The 17,978-nt window shown below is 46.3% G+C and overlaps 1 protein-coding gene across 3 annotated transcripts in view; it reads right to left on the bottom strand.

Annotated features, from left to right (window-relative positions):
* Positions 1 to 17,978, bottom strand: part of Glt8d2 (glycosyltransferase 8 domain containing 2) — a 42,851-nt gene that overhangs the window by 2,210 nt on the left and 22,663 nt on the right. For all 3 annotated transcript variants that reach the window (XM_036169903.1, XM_036169904.1, XM_036169905.1), the window contains exons 2-9: positions 14,431 to 14,484; positions 11,798 to 11,890; positions 8,720 to 8,891; positions 6,463 to 6,580; positions 4,208 to 4,292; positions 3,542 to 3,654; positions 1,970 to 2,136; positions 22 to 134 (exon numbers count right to left, since the gene is read on the bottom strand). In XM_036169903.1, the coding sequence (XP_036025796.1) occupies positions 22 to 134; positions 1,970 to 2,136; positions 3,542 to 3,654; positions 4,208 to 4,292; positions 6,463 to 6,580; positions 8,720 to 8,891; positions 11,798 to 11,890; positions 14,431 to 14,455 (886 nt within the window). In that variant the 5' untranslated portion in view covers positions 14,456 to 14,484. The remainder of the gene's footprint in view (positions 1 to 21; positions 135 to 1,969; positions 2,137 to 3,541; positions 3,655 to 4,207; positions 4,293 to 6,462; positions 6,581 to 8,719; positions 8,892 to 11,797; positions 11,891 to 14,430; positions 14,485 to 17,978) is intronic.

Below are 17,978 nucleotides of genomic sequence, written 5' to 3'. Positions count from 1 at the left end.
TTGCTTCCTGGCACTACTTACCGAGGTGCCGAATGTGCCACAGAGGGTTGATGGTGGAATACTTCCCATGAAACACAATCAGCATTGGAGAGGTAGCCACTCCTCCTCCCAGGGAGCTGCTGTAGAGGTTTTCTCTACGAAATGAGACAGAAAACTGACATTGGGTCTGGAGCCCTCACAAACACCAAGTTCATGCTAATATGGTCGTTCAAAAGAAGATGAAGCCGGGTGGAGGTGGTGCACGCCTTTAATCCCAGCACTCGGTAGGCAGATTGTATTTGCTGATTCTATGAATAGAATCTCTAACATGGGATATTAAGTTTAACAGAAGTATACTTTAAAATTTTTGTAGTATTATATATGTGCCCATAGACGCCATAAGAGAGTGTTGGATCCCCTGGAGTTGGAATTTTAGGTGGATAGATGTTACAATTGCTGAACCTGGGTGCTAGGAACTGAACTTGAGTCCCCTAGAAGAGCAGCAAGACACTGACTCTGTGAGTTCGAGGCCAGCCTGGGCTACCAAGTGAGTTCCAGGAAAGGCACAAAGCTACACAGAGAGACCCTGTCTCGAACCCCCCCCCCCCCCAAAAAAAAAGATGTGCGGCTTTCCTTTTTCGCTTCTCCCCAACTTTAATTTTTAGCTGGGGTGTTGTTAGAAACGGTCTCCTGCAGATCAAGTTGGCCTTGAAGCCCCCATAGCTGAGGATAACCTTGAATCAAGCCTGCTGCCTTCAGTTCCAGTGGCTGGGGTTGTAGACACGTACTGTCACACCTGCCTCCCAATTTTTTTTTCTTATTTTTAAAGCTATCAAACTTCAAAATGTAGACAACCAGGAGCCCCCGCACACATCATGTAGAATCATATGACCCACGCACACGATCCAGAGTCACAATCTTCCTTGTATGTCACCTAAGGACACACTCTGATGTCCATGAGGCCACACCCCTCTGCATGTCATCTAGACTCACAGTGTTAATGCTTGTTAATATCTTGTCAGTAATGCTCGAGTATTTTTATGGATCAAATTCTGCTCACAAGTTCAGTGTTAGGATGGTATTAGGACACAGACGAAGGGGCTGGAGAGATGGTTCAACAGTTAAGAGCTGGTACGCATACAAAGGACTCGTCTTCAAGATTCCCAGCACCCAGGTGGTGACTCTCAGCCATCTGTGACTCCAGTTCCAAGGGACCCGACACCCTCTCTGGCCTCTAAGGATACCAGGTATGCTTGCGGCGCATAAATGTACAGGAAGGAAGCAGAACACCACACACATAAAATTAAAAATAGTTTTGTTTTTAAAAACAGGGTGGGGGGGGAGGGGAGGGAGGGTGCGGAATCGAGTCTTTAATCCCAGCACTCAGGAGGCAGAGGCAGGTGGATCTCTGGGAGTTTGAGGTCAGCCTGGTCTACAAAGCAAGTTCTAGGACAGCCAAGGCGGTTGGTTACACAAGAGAAACCCTGTCTTGGGGGGAAAAAAAATCAAAAGAATTTTTAAAAAATGCAGGTTCTATGAAATTAGACTTAAAGATAGGTCTATGGCCAGGTGTGGCGGCGCCCGACTTCAATCCCGGCATATTGGTGGCAAACGCCGGTCTGGTTTCACAGCAAGTTTCAGGCTAGCAGGCCAGGGCGACAGAGTAAGACCCTCTCCCCCTTAAACAGCAGGGAAACTCAAAATAAATGAAGATTCCTCCGTGGAAGAGGTCCAACTCACATTACAAAGCAGCGTACTAGGAAAATAAAAGGGAATGAACCCTTATCTCACAGCATCGATTCTTCAGATTTCTATCATTTGGGGAAAGATTTTCATCCATGCCCTTTTTCTTGGCCAACAGGTTCTATGAAAATCTGACCTCAAATTTTTTGTTGTTGTTGTTTGAAACTCTTGAGCTATACAAAGATTAGCTGAGCCATTTCTTTCCCAGCTGGGAACAATGATGTCAGAGAATCCCATGCATACATACTCCACGTTCTTTTGCATCCATTTTTCCAGCTGCTTGGTGATGCGCTGATGTTTCCATTCGGTCATGTTGGCAACAATCACACCAGGATTGAATGAGCAGGTGCTGGGGCTGATGCCAAGGTCCTTAATGGTCTTCTTCCGGTAGTCCAGATAGCCCATGTATGTGTTCTGCAAAAGAACAGGATGGGGTCTGCTGTTTCTGGAAAATAGTTATGCTCTCAGAGGTGTTGTGCAGTATCCCTGGGTTTCCTGTGCCACCAGCAGCTAGCTTGCTTTTGGTGCATGTTGTTTGAGGCAGGGTCTCACTATGTAGCTCTGGCTGTCCTGGAACTCAGACCAGACTGGCTTCCAACTTACAACAGAGACCTGCCTGCCTCTGCCTCTCCAGTGCTGGGATTACAGTCATGTGCCACCATGCCCAGCGTGTTTTTAGTGTGTGTGTGTTTGTGTGTGTGTGTGTGTGTGTGTGTGTGTGTGTACGCACATGCCACAGTGCATTGTACGTGTCAAAGGACAGGCTTCCAGAGCAAGTGTTTTTACCCCCCGAGCTAGCTCACTGCTCTCCATTGCTGTTTCTGCCTCTTTTTCCAACCTCTGAATACTCAGTCCCAGCACCTGTTATTTTTCTCGCTCCACTGGCAGCCCATCCTGTTTCAGGGCTCTAAATTCCATCTATCTGACACTCTGGCCTCTCTAGCCTTCCAGCTGCCACATCTGCCTAGTTGGTGTTGCATTTTTCTTGTTGTTTTTTTAATTTTAATTTAATTTAATTTTTCCAAGATAGGGTTTCTCTGTCTAACAGTCCTGGCTGTCCTGGAACTCGCAGAGATCCTCCTGCCTCTGCCTCCTCTTGCCTCTAGCGTTGCTTTCCTGATGCTTAAGCAGTTCCAACAGGCAATACGTACCAAGTCTTGTCTTAAAGCTGCCACATGCTGCCTCGGGAAATAGTGTTTCTGTCTGTCCTGTTATTTAAGCAGAAGCCCAGGGTCATTAGACCACCCTGAGCTGTTCCTCATCCAAACCTATTACTCCTGTTTGTCCCAGCTTCAAGATGCCTCCTGACACCAGCCAGTCCCCGCACTCGGTGCTATGCATTGCTCCCTTTAAAAATGGTTTTATTTTTATATTATGTGCATGAGTATTTTGCCTGCATACATGTTTATGCACCATGTGTGCCTGGTGCCCAAGGAAGTCAGAACAGAGCGTTGGGTCCCTTGGAACTGGAGTTACGTATAGTTGTGAGCCTCTGTGTAAGGACCGTGAACCCAGTATCAGCTTGTGGTGATACACACACAACAGCTATGATTTTAGAGCATTTGTTGTACCCCATTGCAGCGCACAAACAACAGAATAGTGTCCATGCCATGTTTCAGATCAGGAAAGTGAGACTTAATGGTTACAGAAATTGGCCCCAGTGGGTGGGGAAAATGGAGCCCCTCCTACCATCCCAATCTCCTGGAAGTTCCCACTGGCTTTGGATGCAGAGAGGGTAATTATTTTGAGTTGTGGAGGGAGAATTGAGGGCCAGGGCCAAAGAAGAAGGGTAAGGTAGGATTTCTAAGAGCATGCCCACCTGCAGCCCCACAATTCTGTTGTTGTCTTGAGCAGAGGGCAAATCACAGTCATCCGAGAAGGCCGCTGCATGGCCCAGAGCCAAGGTGGTATCATACAGTTCCTGGATGTCGCCTGTATTCGGGAGGATTAGCAATTAAAACACAGCAAGTATCTCAGAGCTAGAAAGAACCTTAGCTTAGTTCCTAACTTCAGTAGATCAGAGAATACAGGGTCCCGCTTTCCCATGCGTGGTGGTGTGGTGTTCTTAACAGCTCATGCCCATTGAGGAAACCACTTCAAACATCCAGATGGGTGTTGGTCAGGTCTGAGGCTGGTAGTTTCTGAACGCTTATCTAACTTGCACGTGGAAGAGAACAAATACAGCATGCACACACGCAGCCAAGGCCACTACCAAGTGCTCTCGGTGACAATTATTTCTACATGTTTTAGGAATGCAGAGAAGATGCTACCAAGGTAATTACAGCAGACTTGGCAATCGGAGAGGTTGCCACTGGATTATCCAGGGAAGTATCAAACCCTGCTTGCAAAATAGGCCCAGTTTGACAACAATGCTGTGTTCACTTCACAAAGAGTTGGAAGTCAACTATGGAAAATGAGGGGAAAGTATGTCGTTCTCCTTGGCAGTGTTCTCCTTGCAAGGGTTCTTGGCGGTGAGTGAGTGTACCTTGCACAATGACGTCATCATCCAAATAGATGACTTTCTCATGTTGATGGATAAGCAGAGGGAGATAAAATCGAACGAAGTTCAGCTGTTAAAACAAGAGAAACAGAGGTGAGGAGAGGCATATGGCTCAAGGTTGTCTGGTACCAAGTCAGCTCTGACCATGGCCCGCTGAGCTCCAAGTGTGGAATGGAATAAAATGGGATAAAGTGATGCCTCATCCAGGCTTTTAGCACCCAGTCCTCCGCGCTGTGAGGATGAGGCCAGACTGGCCCAGAGAAGCTCTCCTAAATCCAGTCCTCACCTCTCTCCCCTTTTCCGCCCCCCCCATGCACACGTGTACGTACACACGTACACACACACACACACACACACACACACACGCCTCAGCAACAAGCCCAGCGTCTTGATCCAGAAAACAGAAACATCAGTCTGGGGTTTTCATTAGTGCCATTTAGTTATTGTGATCTGCTAACAGTAGAGCCTATCACAGGCAGAGGCTTTAAAATTTAATTGGAAAGGATGGATTTACATGAACTGCATATAGGAGGAAGCCAGTTTCTACGAATTGCCATCAGAAACTGCTTTTGGACTGGAAGGATGGTTCAGCACGTAAGCATGAGGCCCTGAGCTTGGTGCCCACTTGGTAGGTACCCAGTACCCACATGAAAAGATGACTGTAGCTTGTTTGAACCACCTAGTGCTGGGCGGGCAAGCTGGGGTTGGGAGAGGGGTGAGGGACTGAGGGGAGGCTGGAGAAAGGCTTGCTGGGGTTCACTGACACATAAGCATCTCTTTCTCTCTCTCTCTCTCTCTCTCTCTCTCTCTCACACACACACACACACACACACACACACACACACACTTCTCTTCATGAAGGAGAGGGATTCTGTGGACACTCTTGTGAGAAAAAGGCCCCCATGGCTAGGCAGAGCGTGGATGTCTCCTGAAGTGTGATGTGGCTGTCACTGAGGCTCATAGCTGTGACACTGCTGGGTTCCCTTGGCTTTCGGAAGAGTATGAGCTAACTAATAATTAAGCACAGAAGATACAAGATTGGTAGTGCTTCGGAATGTTTTTGCCCCCCTCCCTCCCCATCACCTCCCTCCCCATCACCTCCCTCCCCGATCACCTCCTTCATCGATCACCTCCCTCCCCATCCCCTCCCTCCCCGATCCCCTCCCTCCTCGATCACCTCCCTCCCCATCACCTCCCTCCCCATCACCTCCCTCCCCATCACCTCCCTCCCCATGACCTTCCTTCCCGGCCCACCTCCCTCCCCATCACCTCCCTCCCCATCACCTCCCTCCCCGGCCCCCCTCCCTCCCCATCCCCTCCCTCCCCATCCCCTCCCTCCCTGGCCCACAGCTATCTTCACACACAAATGTAGTCTACATTTTTATGCCTCATTTCTTCCCAATAGCTTCATTGTGCTTATATAAACCATCTTAAATCCTCTGGGAGCAGGTGGCTGCTAAGTTATAAATAAGCAGAGCTTTGTGGGGATCCAGCACTCATGAGTCTGAAATACCCAGATGGTGTGCTGGCTAGTCTTATGTCAACTTGACACAAGCTAGAGTCATCTGAAAGGAGGGGGCCTCAGTTGAGGAAATGTCTCCATGGGGTTGGGGATTTAGCTTCAGTGGTAGAGCGCTTGCCTAGCAAGTGCAAGGCCCTGAGTTTGGTTCTCAGCTCTGGAAAAATAAAATAAAATAAAATAAAAAATAAAAGATCCAGCTGTACGGTATTTTCTTAATTAGTGACCAATGCGGAGAGCCCAGCCCATTGTGGGTGGTGCCATCCCTGGTTGGTGGTCCTGGGTTCTATAAGAAAGCAGGCTGAGCAAGCCAATAAGCAGCACCCCTCCATGGCCTCTGCATCAGCTCCTGCCTCCAGATTCCTGCCCTGCTTGAGTTCCGGTCCTGACTTCCTTCAGTGATGAACAGTGATGTGGAATAAACAGTTTACTCCCAGCTTGCTTTTTGGTCAGTGTTTTGCCACAGCAGTAGAAACCCTAACTAAGAGAGATGGCGAGGCCAGGCATGGTGGCGCACACCTGTAATCCCAGCACTTGGGAGGCAGAGGCAGGCGGATCTCTGTGAGTTTGAGGCCAGCCTGGGCTACAGAGCGAGTTCCAGGACAGCCAGGGCTGTTAGACAGAGAAGCCCTGTCTCGACAACAACAACGGCAGGTGGCTGTGGCTCTACAGTGTACGTGAACTCAGGACTGTCCCCACCGTGGGCATGACTCTTACTCACAGGCTGGAGCAGCTCAGGCCTCGATGAGTCTGGTCTGATCTTCCCCTTGAGGACTACGGGGTTGAACTCCACAACTCTGAAGTTTATTTCTCTCAGTTTAGAATGCTCGATCCACTTTCTAAAGAGATGACCAGAAACCTCTAGTACACACTTCAGATCTTTCCACCATTAACTTGCATGCCATCCCAGGGCTCGTCTGTTCTGGCCTTAGAAAGTTAAGTGTCTGTAAACAGTTTCCATGCTACAAATCCTTCCGATTGCTTCCCCACCTGGTCCAACTTCCCATCTCCCCTCTCCCTGCCTCCACTCTCCTAACTCTTCCTGCAAAGGAAATTAACAAGACAGAACCAAGTATATTCCTACACCCAAAAATCCTCCTCGTACTTGCCAGACCAACCGCCACGCTCTCCGGCTGAGACACAGGCGGCACTCGGAGCCCAGCCTCTGACTGCCATCTTGTTCCCTCCTCCAAAGGACGCTGTCGCTCAGTCCCTCCTCTGCTTCACCCTTCTTCTTCCCCCCTCCTTTGTCACTCAGTCTCACAAGGTGTCTCTCTCTCTCATCGGATTCATTATGAGCATATAGTGGTAGAAATCATCTCAAAACAAAGTTGGCAATGACCCAAGCCACATATGGCAACATTTGCTGTTGATGGCAAATTGGCAGAAGAGGGCTGGGGGTCGGTGCTCGGCGGCAGAACTCTGCCACTGTTGCTGGGAACGAGGCAGTTGTTCCAGAAGTATATTTTCTTGTGGTGACTGACTGAGAGGTACAGTGGGTCCGTCCACAGCTCTACCCTAGTGTTCTCCTTAAGTGAGAACTCGTTGTAAATAGTTAAACATTGGGGGAGGAGGACCAGCCAGGAACTGGGAGACAGCCCACTCTGTTGACCATATGTATCTCTATGAATTGTGCGATCTATTCTTTTTTGGTTGGTTAGTTGGCTGGTTGGTTGGTTGGTTGGTTGGTTGGTTATTTGGCTAGTTTTGTTAGTTGGGAGAATGCCTCACCATGCAGCCCAGTCTGGTCTCTGATCCACAATCCTTCTTCCTCAGCCTCTGAGTACTAGGCCCACAGTGTTGGTCCTTGGTAGTTGTGTTGTTCATAGAGTTGGGGATGGAACTCTGGGCCTTGGTGTCTGTTTGTAGTTTATGCTCATTTTTCCACTAAGTTTAACATTTAAAATTTTTTTGCAACAATTCTTCATTATAAGCCATACTTTTTACTAATGGATTTTATAACTAATCCCACTCACTGTTCTTCATTATTCAGAAGTTCTTGTGTTATACAGGGAAGTCTGTCAGCTTTTTCTTCTAATTCCTGGGCTCAGGGAGCTACTGTCCAAGATTACACAGTTATCCTGCATTTCTAAAGCACATTTGAATTTTGATTTTCTGTTGATTTCTTCTTATTCTACCTCCAATTCTTTTTTTTTTTTTTTTTTTTGGTATGGCATGTCATAGGAAAAGTAAGTTCAAAGTTACAATATGACCTATAAAGTTATATTCCTGCAAGTTTGCAGTTCAAACATTACAGGTCAAGTGTGATTCAGTGGTCGAGCCTGTGTTTAATCTGTGCGAGACATGGATTAAATCTCCAACCCCTTTCCCCCAAAAATATAGTTAGTAAGGATTATGCAAATATTTCCTTAGGTTAGGTAAAGGGGGGGGGATAAAAAGAACAATTGTTTTCCCTCCTCTGCTGGGAATTGAACCCAGGTCCTCACATATGCACTCTACCACTGAGCTACACCCCTACTCTGTTGTCACTTTTTATTTTGAGATTGGATCTGATAAAGTTGCCTAATTTTGTGGCCTTCCCTCTATAGCCCAGAGTGCTCCTCCAGGCTCTGCCTCCTCAGTAGCTAGGATCACAGGTCTTCATTAACCTGGCTAAGAACAAACATTGAAAGATTTTCTGGTAAGCTGCTTCAGGACTGGGGCTCTTTAGTTCCCTAGACAGTTCACACCTACAGAAATACATGCCGTCCTACTTGACTAATGAGGTTTTGATAACAGTTCCTCATCTAGAAACACTTTAGTCCAGTCACAATAAACCCAGGACTTCCTCTCAATAATTCTAATGACAGCCGTCAATCTAGAAGAGGAAAAAGGAAGAGGAGAAGGAAGAGGAGGAGGAGGAGGAGGAGGAGGAGGAGGAGGAGGAGGAGGAGGAGGAGGAGGAGGAGGTAAGGGCCATCTAAAGAGAAAAAAGAAGAAAGAACATAGAGCATTCCAAAACCACAGCATCAAACTACCGTATTCGAGACAGAGTGTTCCGTAGTCCAACTACGTAGAACACGATGTTGGCCTCAGTGTTGCTGTAGATGCTGTTGATGGCGGCCATGGCTGCACCCATCCTCCCTGGGGCAGCACAGATCACCACTGGAATCTCCTCCTCCATGTCCTCGGGGGACTCGGAATCATCATCTGAAAAAAAAAACCACACACACACACACACACACACACACACACACACACACACATCGACATCAGTAACTCAGAGCACAAGGAAGGTCCTAGGAGAGACGTCTGACCACTAGTCCATGGTGCTGGGAAGGATGGCTCTCCAACATCCAGGCTCTCCCCAGTCTTTGGACACGGGTGTGAGAATTCAGCTGGCACTTGGCCAAACACTAACACTAATCTTACCATTCCCTTCCTGCAAAATGTGGTCAAGTTGGACAAATGGGAAGTTGTTTAAGTGATGTGTGCATCTGTAGGGTCTGCACCCCAGAGTAATGCTCCATGCCCACCCTCCTCCCTCCCCTGCCATGTTGGTATGATGTGGTGAAGAGCCTTCTTTGATTGAAAATACCTAGACATCAGAACTGTAAGGTACTGAAGGACTTTGATCTGAAAGGCTGTGGAATCCATGCATCAGATTTTCAAGTGAAGATAGGGTAAACTTCTAAGTCCCTATTGCTCCGGGCCTCTTTTTCATATGCCAGTCCACGGTCTCACACACACAGCTGAAACACACACTGAATGCAGAGCCTCACCGGCCCAGCATCGGAACTTGTGTGACCTGTACTGCTGTGGGTCTCTGCTGCTCTCCACTACGCAGTCAAGTGTTAGCAGCAAGAGGAAGGAGTAACTAAGGGGCATGGCTAGCACATGAATGCCCAATCATACTTCAGCACCGGAAGAGACGGAACATCGATGCTAACACATTATATTTTGGTGGCACAGTGCAATCTGCATTGTGAAAAATAACCAATCTGTGTACAGCTGAGTTTTACTAAGCTTCCTCTCTCTTTGCAGACAGTTTTACAAAACCTCTCTTCTCACCTAGGTCCAAGGTAGTTCCAGCTGATATCCAATTCAATAAACACTTACTGAAACAAATTACCAGGTGTATTTGTACAACTTAGTAAATGTTAAATGGCTTTTCCATCTCTTTATATTTTTTCTATCCACTTCTGTTTCTGCTACTAGGAAAAAATGGTTCTCATGACATATTTCCTGACTTTAGAGGATCTCATAATATACTTTGAAGGGGAAAAAATATAAAATTCTTAGCTGGTGTGTTGGTACATGTGGAGGCAGAGGTAGGTGGACCTCTGTGGGTCTGAAGCCAGCTTGGGCTATATCATGAGTTCCAGGCCAGCTGGGACTAAATAGTGAAACCCTGTCAATAAAGAAATAATTCTTTCTGGTCTTTGATCCCAATGTGATACATACACTTCTACAAATTTATCTGTGGCTACTTATGAAATTGTGACTTTAATTTTGCTTGTGTTTCTTACATTTTCTTCAAATTCTCTAAGTAATCATGATTTTTTTTTTCAAGACAGGGTTTCTCTGTGTAGCTCTGGCTGTCCTGGAACTCACTTTTCTAGACCAGGCTGGCCTTGAACTCACAGAGATCCATCTGCCTCTGCCTCCCAAGTGTTGGGATTAAAGGAATTATTTTTTATATAAATAAACAAAATAATGTTTTGGGGGCAGCATAGCCTGTGCCAGCCTCAAACCTACGTACGAGGATGACGTCTTGCCAGATGGTTAAATTACTGCATCCAGTTTAAATAGCAAACCAGAGCAGACTTGTTTACAGACTGTTCACTTAGGGGTACACTGTCACCGTGGAACCGTGTGAGGAGATCTAACTGATGCAGGCTTGGCTGGGCAGCTCATGGCTGGTGTTTTTTCAGCAAAACCAGACTCATCCTGATTTCCTCAATACCAGGTGCGTGCGTGCGCACCTGTGTCTCTGTGTGTGTCTGTGTCTGTGCACATGAGTGCAGGTGCCCATGGATGCCAAAAGAGGGCGTCAGACCCCTTGGATCTACGATGGTTGTTAGCTGCTCACTGTAGGTGCTGGGACGAGTCTTCTGCAAGAACAGCAGTTGTCTTCATGGCTGAGCCTCTCTACAGTCCTGTGAAGGGCCATTTTTCAAAAAAATATATTTATTTTAATTTTATAAACACTGGTATTTTGCCTGCATGTACCTCTGTGTAAGAGTGTTGGGTCCTCTAGAAGTTACAGACAGTTGTGAGCTGTCATGTGGGTGCTGAGAATTGAACCTGGGTCCTCTGAAAGAACAGTTGGTGCTCTTAGCCGCTGAGCCATCTCCAGCCCCTGAAGGGTCTTTTTTTTTTTTTTTTTTTTTTTTTTTTTTTTTTTTTGAGACAGGGTTTGTGTAGCTTTGTGCCTGTCCTGGAACTCACTCTGTAGCTCAGGCTGGCCTCGAACTCACAGAGATCCGCCTGAGTGCTGGGATTAAAGGCGTGGGCCACCACCGCCAGAAGGGTCATTTTTAAGTTGAGCTGTTGGAAGCCGTTTACAGCTAATGGGAATGGATCTTCAAGAAGAGGAGGGAAGAAGCAATTCTCAAAAGCACAATGTGGGAGAGGCTCTGAAGGGACAGGGTGCAGAGCAGTCCCTCAGGGTGGACCCAGGAACCACTAGCACCAATGTGGAGCTTATAAGAAATGCAAATTTTCAGGCCCCCACTCTTTCTATGGTGCTGAGCCCCTCAGGCGGGATCTAGTAATGAGATTCTGTTTGTTTGAGACAGTCTCACTTTGCAACTCAGACTGGCCCTGAACTCACTATGTAGCCCAAGCTAATCTCAAACTCACAACCCTCCTACCTCAACCTCTAGAGGCTGGGGTCACAAGTGTATGTAACACTCCAGTCTAGGTATCTTCTAACAAGCCCCCCATGTGACATAGGCTACATAACCGAACTGATGCCCTGGGGAAGATGTTTTACAAGCTGCCCCCTTTACCACGTTCTCATTTGCCCCCAACCCAACCACCGAAAGGACCCAGTGGAAAACATGGAAACCACTTTCTTAGGTGTCTTGTTGACAGACCCCATGCGTGCTCACCTGCTTCATTCTTGAGGACAGCTCCCTTATGAACTTTCTTGTACAGAATCCCACAAAGGGTCAGGGCCAGAAGGAACAGCAGCACCTGATTAACTGAAATGAAGAGGAAGCACATCAAAGTCTGACCAGTCAACCTCAAACCACTAAAAGAGAATCCTGGGGCTGGAGAGATGGCTCAGAAGTTAAGAGCACCGACTGCTCTTCCAGAGGTCCTGAGTTCAATTCCCAGCACCCACATGGTGGCTCACAACCATCTGTAATGAGATTTGGTGCCCTCTGCTGTATAGATAACAAATATATATATATTTAAAAAACATCCTGAATGGCAGTGTGAACAGACATACAGAGGACATGGCAGGCTGGGGCTGAGTGCACACAGCATATGGCATACTGCATTGACCTGGTGTACTGTGGCCACGTCCTCAAAGCACTAGGGAGACCCAGTCCCAGGCAGTCTGATGGTGGAGGCCTCAAACCCATAGGAAGCTACCTTGCATGAATATTTGATCTGTAGTATAAACGGCTTCATTTCTGGAATGCCTTTTACGAGCTACTGCTAATTCTGAACAGGCTTAAAGTTGTAGACGCTAGTTGCGTTTCAGTTGATTCAGATGGCAGTGGAGGATGATGTGCAGAAAGCCTGGCTCTGGGTCAGGACCTCAATGCTTCCAGTTCTAAGCCTCCACCTGTTCCACATTAGTGATGAAACGGGATGGGTAGGGCAGCGGTTTTTTAGTATGAAACACACATTGCTGGTTGTTGGTAAAATGATTGGGCGCATTTGTGTTCACAGAGTTAAGCAATATCAAATCATGTGTGGAAAAGCCAGTCTCTGATTTCAATGTTGCAGCCAAGCAATACAAGGTCTTCAAAACTGAACGTTCTTCTAATTGAATCTATTTTACAAATCATCTTCTTTTTGTGACAGGAGATAAATACTTTCCCATTTACAGAAAGGATAGAAACTTTCTGTTATGAAATATACCTCTATATATTAAACAGGAGTGAATTTAAAGAAATGTGGAAGACAGAAGGAACACACACGACAAACACTGCAGAGATGGGACTTCACCACAGGACAGGCACAGCGTGGAGTGTGGCACGTGACCCAGGCCCGCGGCCCTTCGCTCACCAGGCAGGGGCAGGGGGTCACAGGGAGTCTGTCGTGGGGAAGGGAAGGAGCTGGGATATGAAGTCAGATCCAAACCTCATTTCTGCCACCCCCAACTTCCCCAAGCCTCCGTGGGCTTCTCTGACACAAATAAAAATAATAAAAATTTACAATATTTCTCTGAAGGTAATCATTGGCTTTATGCTAGCTTATTTTTTGACCCTCTGGCTTTTGTGTTCATATCTGCAAAATAAATGACCTAGAGAGTCTTAGATTCCTCCCCAAACTACACCCTGTTCTTCTTTCCTTCTCCTTCTTTCTCCTTCTCCTTCTCCTTCCTCCTCCTCCTCCTCCTCCTCCTCCTTCCTCCTTCCTCCTCCTCCTCCTCCTCCTCCTCCTCCTCCTCCTCCTCCTCCTCCTCCTCTTTTGGTTTTTTGAGGCAAGGTTTCTCTGTGTAACAGTCCTGGCTGTTCTGGAACTCACTTTGTAGACCAGGCTACCCTCGAACTCACAGAGATCCACCTGGTTCTGCCTCCCGAGTGCTGGGATTAAAGGCATGCGCCACCACCGCCCGGCCACCCTGCCCTTCTTGATGGCTTGGTCTCACTAAGCTTCCAGCTCTCCTTTCTGCCCTTTTTGGGAAGATTCGGCCGTGGACAGCCACAGGCCAGGAAGAAATAAAAGGTTCTGTAGGTCTCAGGAGATCTGATGACTATTCACCTGCCACGTGGCTGTTACCACCGACAAAAAGTGGCCAGGAAAACAGAATTTTTAGGTTAAGTATGTCCCATGCAATATTTGGAACAAACACTAAAAATAATTCCTAATTCATGTGAAGTTCACATTTAATTGGATGCCTTTCATTTTCATTTAAATTAGGCAACTCTAAGAGTAATAGAAACAGTATTAGGTTACTGTGTTTTTCCTCAAATTAATAATGTGCTATTTAAATCAGAAGAATATAGGTGTTTGCAAGGTCTGGAGATTTGATGTGACCCTTTAAGAACAAGAACAGAACTTTAAAAATGTTTAGGCATGAATGAGAAATACTTATTTAGAGTGGAATTGTAATAGCAGGTTTTATTTTAAAAGATATGATCCAGGCCAGGCAGTGGTGGCCCACGCCTTTAATCCCAGCACTGTAAGCTAGAGGCCAGCCTGGTCTACAGAGCTAGTTCCAGGACAGTTGGGTCTACAAAGAGAAACTCTGTCTCAAAAAACATCATATATATATATATATATATATATATATATATATATATATATATATATATATGATCCATGATAATATATGATTAATGGTAAGTCCATTTCTAACCAAAATCTCAACAGCATCGCACAGGAATCCTCAAATTCCCATGCCAAAATTGCTTGTGGGAAAATGATCTATGAAAATTACACACACACACACACACACACACACACACAGAGAGAGAGAGAGAGAGAGAGAGAGAGAGAGGGAGGGAGTCATCATCAGAACACTCCTCTGAAACATCTTTCTAGTTCTTTTCAGAATTCTTACTTTTGCGTAGAAGAGCCATGTGCATCCACCTGGATGACAACCAGGACCTGTGAACTGAAGAGTAAATGTCATTTAAAAAATCAGTGCCAAAGACGTAAGTTGGTTAAGAACTGCATCTTCCCTGGAAATAGGGTATGTTGTGAAGTATATATCACCCGTTACTGTTCTGGATCTCAAATTTTGGGGAGAAAATAACTATTTCTTGAATGTGGTCTCAGTTTCTTGTTGTTGTGATGGAATACCTGGAGAAAAGCAACTCAAGAGAGAACGGACTTGTTTTGGCTCACAGCTCAAGAGTACAGCCCATCACGGCCAGGAAGCGGGAGCTTGAAGCACACACTTGAGGTCACACCACTCCCACAATCAGGAAGCAGAGAGCGAGGAATACTTATGCAGCTCATCTTGTCTGAACAGTCCAAGACCTTCTTAGCCTAAGGAATGGTGCCACCCACAGAGAACAGGTCTTCCTACCTCCATTAACACAGTCAAGATAATCCCCATAGGTGTGCCCATAGGCCCGTTTCCAATGTGAGTCTAACTTGCAATAAGTTGACAACTGAGATAACCATCACACATATACAGCCTGCCTCTAGAGTCATGGTTCTGGCTGAACAAATGGGTCCAAATAGATGATCATCTCTCTTCAGTTTTTTTCTATCCTTCTCCAAAAGGAACCCTGTTATCTTTCTTGGCTATCAGAGTAGATGGGACTATACAGAAATATCATTTAAGGAAGTCTCTTTGCTCTAGGATACCTACTCCGTGCTTGTCTTTAAAATAAGGGAGTGTTTCCATTGTCTGGATTCCCTGATGGAAACAGACCATCCTGGAGTGGGCAAACTTCACTTCACACTCAATCCATTCATCTGTTCATTTGTCAGGATCTTATGAAGAAAGGCCCAGCATGTGATGTGCTGGGAAGGCGCTGATGACCCAGAGGGACCTGGTCTCCATCCCCATGGAGCCTTCACCCCAGGGACATAGCGGATAAAATAGCTGGAGTAAGTGCAGAGAAAGGGACAGCCCTGAGGAGAAGGCGCTTTGTGGGAAGGATGAGCAGGAGTCAGTCAGGAGGACAAGTGGAAGAGCCCACCAGCAGAGGGAGCCAAAAGTGCAAAGGCCCTGTGGCTGGAAAGAACTCCAAGTGTTCTGGGACCTACATGGTAAGTGGACACACCACCGTGAACTATGGGAGGAACGGGTGGGAGGGGCTGACGAGGGACCAAGGGGACAGATACAGTGGTGCTGGCATTTAACCCTCTATCTTTGACCACATTAAAGCCCTCAAAAGCAGGTTTGCATATTCCCAAAGGTGCTGGGAAGATGGTTCTGTGGGTGAGAGTGCCTTCTGGGCAAGGGTGAGGATATGAGTTCATATTCTCAGCACCCACACATCTGGCTAGCTGGTTTGTAGTCCCCGAGTTGAAGGCAGAGACAGGTGGACACTGGCACTCTCTTGCTAGTCAGACTATTTGGAATAGCAGGCTTCCAGTTCATTGAGGGACCCTGTTCAAGGCAATTGAGCAGAGCGATGGACGACATCAGAAGTTCTCCTCTGACCTCTACATGAATGCACATGTGTGCATGCACCTGCATTCACACACTACAGCGTGCACGCACACAGACACACAGACACACAGACACACACATGTAGTGGGTAGCCATCCCAGCATTGGCCTGGAAGTTCCAACCCCCACTGAGGCTTCGGTAATGGTCACACCCACAAGGCGGGGCAGAGGAGGAAGCGGAAGACGAAGGATCGGGAAGAGCTCTGTCTCTTGGTTCCCGGACTCTGGACGCTGGAGGTAGACCGAGCAGAGTTCTCAAGAGAACACCGCCGGACTGTGCTATACCCTTGCCAGACCCTGTAACCTACCCCTTCATTTGTAAGTTACCCCACAAAATAAACCTCCCTTTTAACTACGTGGAGTGGCCTTAATAATTTCACCAATATCTGGCGCTCACGTGGGGCAAATTCCAAAGGCCCAGGCGGCTCCCTCCCTCAGCCTCCTCCCCGGCTGGCGGGTACCTAAAACCGCCTGCAAAGTTCCATTTAACCAGGGGACACCTACACGGTTCCATTCCCGAAAAAGGGAGCAGCTAGTCCAGTCTCAGTTCCCTAGCTTATCCCCCAGACCAGCGAAAACCGCTGTGAGTGAGATCTTCCCACTCCTCCGAGTGCCGTTTCCCCGCCATCTTGGCTCCTGCCTTCAGCTGCCGCCAGCCAAGGTCACCAGCAGGCCCTGCTTTGGAGCTATACCAACGCCTCCTGCTGGCTGAAAAGTGCTATTGCACCCCCGAAAACCATGGAAAAGTAAGCTACTTTCAAGTAAAAGTACTTGATAATTTTACACCTTAAAACTGACTAACAAATTTTGAGTAATTCTTGTAATATGGCTGACAACATTACCTCACAAGAATTTAATAACCTTTTTGCCTGTATGCTGAATGACATTTTCCTGGAAATATACGACCTCCCTAAGACATATCTGGCCTGTACCATTTTGACATTCATTGTAATAATTCACACAGTGTTCAAACACTGGTTTAATAATAAGAACAAAGATGAGTCATTATTGGGACTGATACAGGCTTTAAAAGATAACAATGAAGGCTTACAGAAAAAGATTCTGTCTATGGAATCTGCTGACCAGGACTTACATAAAAAGATTCTCTTTCTGGAATCTGCTAACCAGGAATTACAGGTTTTAAAAGATAGCAATGAAGGCTTACAGAAAAAGATTCTCTTTCTGGAATCTGCTAACCAGGATTTACAGGCTTTAAAAGTTAGCAATGAAGGCTTACAGAAAAAGATTCTGTCTATGGAATCTGCTGACCAGGACTTACATAAAAAGATTCTCTTTCTGGAATCTGCTAACCAGGAATTACAGGTTTTAAAAGATAGCAATGAAGGCTTACAGAAAAAGATTCTTTCTCTGGAATCTGCTGGCCAGGACTTACATAAAAAGATTCTCTCTCTGGAATCTGCTAACCAGAATTTACAAAACAAGCTTGTACCCAAAATTGCTTTTATTGATAATAAATATGAGTATTTAATGGATAGAACACTAACTCTCCAGAGTGAAGTTGTAGCTACTCAGACAATATATAAGGAAGAAAAATTATCATTACTTGATAGGATAAGGTCCATGGAATCATGTGTTTCAGAAGAACATAAAAACTTCCATGATTCCATGAAAAATCTGGAATCCCTTACAAGAGAGGAGGTTTACTCCCTGGAACAGACCCTAGGTGCTCGTTTACAAGCCCTGGAGGAAACTCTAAATAAACATGACAAGGGACCTAATAAGCAGAAGGGCAAGACCATACAGGTTGTAACATCTCCAAATGGCTCTCATACAATGGCTTATCCTGTTATCATCCATGAGAAACCAGCAGATGACACACACCCCGAGCCATATACGACATATACATTACAACCAATTTCAACAAGGGACTTTAAAAATATAAAGGAAGCAGTAGTTACATATGGGATACACTCCACATATGTAAAACAGATGTTAAATTCGTGGTCTACCTCACATAGA

Source organism: Onychomys torridus, chromosome 20, assembly GCF_903995425.1.
Source record: "Onychomys torridus chromosome 20, mOncTor1.1, whole genome shotgun sequence".
NCBI lineage: Eukaryota > Metazoa > Chordata > Mammalia > Rodentia > Cricetidae > Onychomys > Onychomys torridus.
Note: the sequence above shows the minus strand (reverse complement) of the source record. Positions and strands in the feature narration are given on the sequence as shown.